General features: G+C 36.7%; 1 protein-coding gene across 1 annotated transcript; it reads right to left on the reverse strand.

Moving 5' to 3' along the window:
* Positions 1-359: 359 nt before the first annotated feature.
* LOC102604700 (pentatricopeptide repeat-containing protein At1g33350) lies at positions 360-2532 on the reverse strand. Its single transcript, XM_006344534.2, has one exon. The coding sequence runs from the start codon at positions 2530-2532 to the stop codon at positions 946-948; it is 1587 nt and encodes a 528-aa protein (XP_006344596.1). The 3' UTR covers positions 360-945.
* Positions 2533-5343: the final 2811 nt, after the last annotated feature.

Genomic DNA, 5343 nt, shown 5'->3' on the forward strand with positions numbered 1-5343 from the left:
GGCACCTCCTGCTTGGCATTAACAATCTCATTATTAACAAAAGAAGGGATAAGACACTAGTACCCCCTAAACTATGACCGAAATCTCAAAGACCCACCTTAACTAAACTAAGGTCCTATTACCCCTTTGAACTTATTTTTTTTGTCATTTTGTACACCTTTTTGGCCTACGTGGCCTCCAAACGTCTCCCACGTACCTCACTTAAGTGGAGTCACGGAGTGTGCCACGTAAGCCAAAAGATGTATAAAATTACACAAAAAATGAGTTTAAGGGGTAATAGGACCTTATATTAGTTAAGGTGTGTCTCTGGGATTTCGGTCATAGTCTAGGGGGTACTTATGCCTTATCCCAAGAAAATACATAAAACATTTAGCCTTAAACAAGATAGGGTGTAAGAACTGACTAAAAAAGCTTTCAAAGAATACAATTATATTAGGATAAATTTGCATTTCTAACAGACCATATCGTCTAAATTTCCATAAAGTATATGGATTGCTGATGTTCTAAGTAGGCGTTTGGACATGCGATTTCATATCGCGATATGAATTCATTAGATGAAATTAGCATTTGGACATGCGATAAATATGCTTAAAGTCTAATGCAATATGTCATACCATGTGTAGCTAAGAATAACTCCATATTTTGAATGTCTGATGCAGAAAGTGAATACCATTATCTTCAAGCTCAGAATAAACAAAGACTTGGTGGGAGTAACACATTAGTGTTCCATCAATGATTTTCCTTAATTCTTGCTTCATAAAGTTCCAGATTAACCCGGAAGCACTAGAATTAGCTAGTGTCTAGCGCATACGCCAAAGCTGCGTATCAGCGCAAGCTGTTGATCAAGAAGCAACTGGTGTTCCAAATCAAATCAGATCTTGGTTATAAGAGGGATGTAGGAATGTGAGTCTCTTAGGAAGATTAAAATTAGCAAGAAGGTACATGCTAATGTGAATGCAAATCAAACAAACATTCCAAAATTGAGTATATCTCTTCCATTCTAGGGTGAGATTTGTCTACCGAATAAAACTGATGAACTTGGCTATCTAGCTCAATCCAACTGCAACCGGGTGCTTTATAAGCATTCTGCTGATTTAGGATCTTCCTTACCTTTCGAGCTTCATCCCACTTTCCCAACTCCCCATATAAATTAGCAAGCATAGAGTAATAACTACCATTGTTGGGATCAATACTAATCAATTTTTCCAGTGCATATTCTGCCAAGTCTATACGCCCATGGATTTTGCACCCATTAAGCAAGGAACCCCATATAACTGCATCTGGTGTTATGTGCATCTCGCTCACGATTTTCATAATTTCCTCAAACCTACCTGCTCGTCCGAGAAGATCAATTAAACACCCATAGTGCTCAATTTCAGGGTTAATTCCATATACCCGTGTCATCAAATCATAATAACTAAGCCCCTCTTCCACCAATCCTCCATGAGTACAGGCACTTAACAAGCCAATAAAAGTCACTGTATCAGGTTTTACATCATCTCCATATCGCAACATATCTTTGAAAACTCCAATAGCACCTTCCCAATGACCTTGAAGAGCCAAACAATTGATCATAGAATTCCAACATGTCAAACTGCCCCTATTAGCCTTATCAAAAAGATTTCTTGCGTCTTTCAAGCTACCACACTTTCCATACATATCAATGAGAGCATTTAAAGTAAGAGAATTCAAATGAAGATTATTTCGATATATGTACCCATGAATACATTTCCCGAGCTGAAGCATCCCAGTGTGCCCGCAAGCAGCAAGTACACATGCAAATGTAACGTCATTAGGCTTATTCCCTTGAATCATCCCTTCCTCAACAATCATTCTTCCTAACAGTGAAATGGCCTCACTAAACAAACCATTTTGTGTACATCCTGCAATTATTGAATTCCAAGAAGGAGTATCTCTTATATGCTGAGGTACCTCTTCAAAAAGCAAAATAGCATCCCCCATTCGCCCCACTCTAGTATATCCCGATATCATCGCTGTCCATGAAAACACATTCTTCTCAGAAATTTCATCAAACAGCTGGCGTGCAACTCTAATATCAGACGAGAACCTCGAATAAGCATCCAAAAGAGCTGTCTGCACAACAGGGTATTTCCCAAAACCCATCTTCTCAATATGGGTTTGCGCCATGTCAACCCCATAAGGCTTTGTAACTTCAGGGAAAGACTTTAGAATAATTGGGAATACAAATTGGTTGGGCTTTGACAAGCCACTACGAACCATTTCGCGGTATAACAAGAGAGAAGATTTATGATTAGGAAGGGAAGTGTATGCAGTGATCATCGCAGTATAAAGGTAAACATTAGGGACAGTGATGTAATTGAAGATTAAGCGACCATAACTGAGGTTGGAGAGAAAGATGGTGCAGAAACGAACAAGCTTGAATGCATACAGCTGAGTTTGTCCATGGCCAATGGTGATGAGATGGCCTTGAAGTTGCTTGAGTTGAGTAAGGCTCCTGCATTTATCTAGAATAACTAGGATGTCGTGATGTAAATTTGGCCCGACCAGCATTTCTTTGTCAACAATACATTCAAAATTGGAGGTATAAATACATCATCCACATAAGCCTCTTAATTTTTAAATGGGAAAAGGGTCAAAAATGCCCTTGTACTATGTGAAAAGATCAAAAATGTCACTCGTTTATACTTTGGTTCATTTATGCCCTTATTGCTAGAGAAATGGGCCAAAAATGCCCTTAATGAAACGGAAGTAACGACAACTTCTTAAACAATTTAATTAGTCTTAATTAACATTTTCACTTATTAGATTTTTAATTATTTTTTTTTACCCTAACCCATTTACCATTTAACCCGGCCCACCCTTCTATTTATTCTTCTTCCAGTCATTTCTAGATAAACTCTCCTGCTTGTAGTTCAGATGAACACTATGCTTCTTATTAGGGTTTCTTATTGTGAGGATTCTACCAACCTTTGAAGCAAGACAATCAAGTTTCTCATAAAATATAAAGTTAATAGATTCAATGTATGTTACTATTATTCATAATATTTTAATGTAGGATTAGGATGTTTTGGTCAGAATCAAATTGGGTTTGTGTGTTTTTGTCAAAATCAAGTATTATTGGGTTATGTGTAGTATAATGTTGTTGTCAATTAATATTCACATAAAAGAACTTAGTTTTAGAGATAAAGTTCATCTTTTTATGATTTTGTTGGGTGTTTTGTGGTCCTGAAATTTTTTATTATGTTATATGAGATTCTTTATGATTTTTTTGAACTAAAATTGTCATTGTGTAGTTACTGACATGGGCCCTTCTTTGTTCCTTTTTCTTGGGTTGAATTTGAAGATGATTGACAAAGTCGACTTGATTTTTCACTATGGGAGTACATGGGTAATTTCTCCTGAGCTATTATATAATCAGAATTCGGTGCACGTTTTGTCTAGGTATGAAGCCAATAATGTTAGATTTGCTGATGTCTGCGAAGAGTTCACAAAGAATTTAGGGTTCACTAAAGTAAATCAACTTTTAGTAACTGGACCTTCTGGAAGGTATTATTTGGTGACAGATGATGACGGTATGAGAACTTTGCAGTACTTATTCAGTAAGAAGTTTAGAGTGATAAATTTCTTTGCTGTAAATTCTTCCGATTTGAGTATTTTTGCTCAAAACATCACATATCATACTGAGACATATACTGTGGATGTTGATGTAGCTTCTGACCAAGAAAGTAGTTCTAGTGAATTCGACGAATCAGATTCTAATGATTATAATGAGGAAGGACTTGAAGTCTTTAGCCAAGAAAAAAGAAGGGGTGTGACTGATACTTTGGAGAATTATAAAGTTTTGGAGAAAGGGCAAACATTTAAGGATATCCCGGAAGCTAAAAAAGGTAATAAGCTTCTATGCAATGGCCAATCGTTATGGACTAAGGTGAAGAAAACCGATACAACTAGGGCCGGGTATAAATGTGTTGAAGGTTGCCCCTTCACAGTTTTAGTATCAAAGGATAAGAAAAGTAGTACTTGTTCCATCAAAACATTGAATTCAGTACATACATGTGATTCTACTTATAAAATTCTGAGGGCTAATGCTAACACACTAGCACATTTATTCAAGAGAAAAGTTCAATATAATCCTCAATTTAAGGTAAAAGACATGCGTGAAGAGTTAGAGACTATTTTTAACATGAATGTGTCTACATCTAAGGTTAAAAGGGCTAAGAGGCTGGCTCTTGAAAAGCTAGAAGGGAGTTTTCTTGATGACTATAATAAACTTGAAGCACATGGACAAGAACTTAGAACTTCTAATCCGGGAAGTGATGTTGTTATCAATATATCAAAAGAAGCGCTTTTACAAGGAAAGAGGAAGTTCTTAAGGATGTATATTTGTTTCAAAGCATTGAAGGATGGATGGAAAAGTGGTTTGAGACCACTTATTGGGCTGGATGGTACTTTTTTGAAGGGAAGATATAAGGGGCAACTATTAGTTGCTACGGGTCATGATTATATGAACCATTTTTATCCTATTGCATGTGCAGTGGTGGATAAGGAGACAGGCAGGACATGGGAATGGTTTTTGGAGCTTTTGAAGTGTTCTTTGAATCTTAAAGATGGACATGGAGTGACATTCATCTCAGATATGCAAAAGGTAAACTTACGTCTTTTCCTTATGTTTTAATTGATAATCAAAATTGTCATCCTTGAGATAAACAAATATACTGATGTTTGTTTTCAATTTTAAAACTAATAATGATGTTGGCTGTTTTTTACTTCATAGGGGTTAATTGATGCTAAGAAGAGTGTGTTTCCTGAAGCTAAGTACAAATATTGTGTAAGGCATATTGAGGCTAATTGGTGTAAAAGGTGGAGGAGTGGACAAGCCAAGAAACTTATGTGGTGGTGTGCATGGGCCACATATGTTGAAGACTTTGAAGATCAATTGAGAAAATTAGGAGACAGATGAAGAAGCTGCCAAAGACCTGCTGAAATATAAACCTCAAACTTGGTGTCGGGCATACTTTGATACTCAATGTAAAAATATCATGGTTGACAATAATTTCCCTGAGTCATTTAATGCATGGATTCTGGAAGCAAGGCATATGCCTATCATCAAAATGTTGGAAGAAATAAGGTTGAAGGTTATTAGAAGGTTGGTTTCTAATGAAGCAAAAGTTAGGAGTTGGAAGGGAGATTTCAGTCCACCGTGCATGAAGCTATACAATGTTTATAGGGCAATTGCTCATGGATGCAAGGTTGAGGTCAATGGTGACTTTGGTTACGAAGTCACAGAAGGTGATGATAGACATACAATTAATTTGAAGGATAAAAGATGCACATGTAGGGCTTGGGACTTATCGGGAATAC

The sequence above is a fragment of the Solanum tuberosum genome, unplaced genomic scaffold (assembly GCF_000226075.1).
Source record: "Solanum tuberosum cultivar DM 1-3 516 R44 unplaced genomic scaffold, SolTub_3.0 scf00059, whole genome shotgun sequence".
Lineage (NCBI taxonomy): Eukaryota > Viridiplantae > Streptophyta > Magnoliopsida > Solanales > Solanaceae > Solanum > Solanum tuberosum.

What these genes read in the sequence shown, in the direction of transcription:
- LOC102604700 (XM_006344534.2), bottom strand. Translation starts at nt 2,532, where the DNA reads ATGCTGGTCGGGCCAAATTTACATCACGACATCCTAGTTATTCTAGAT.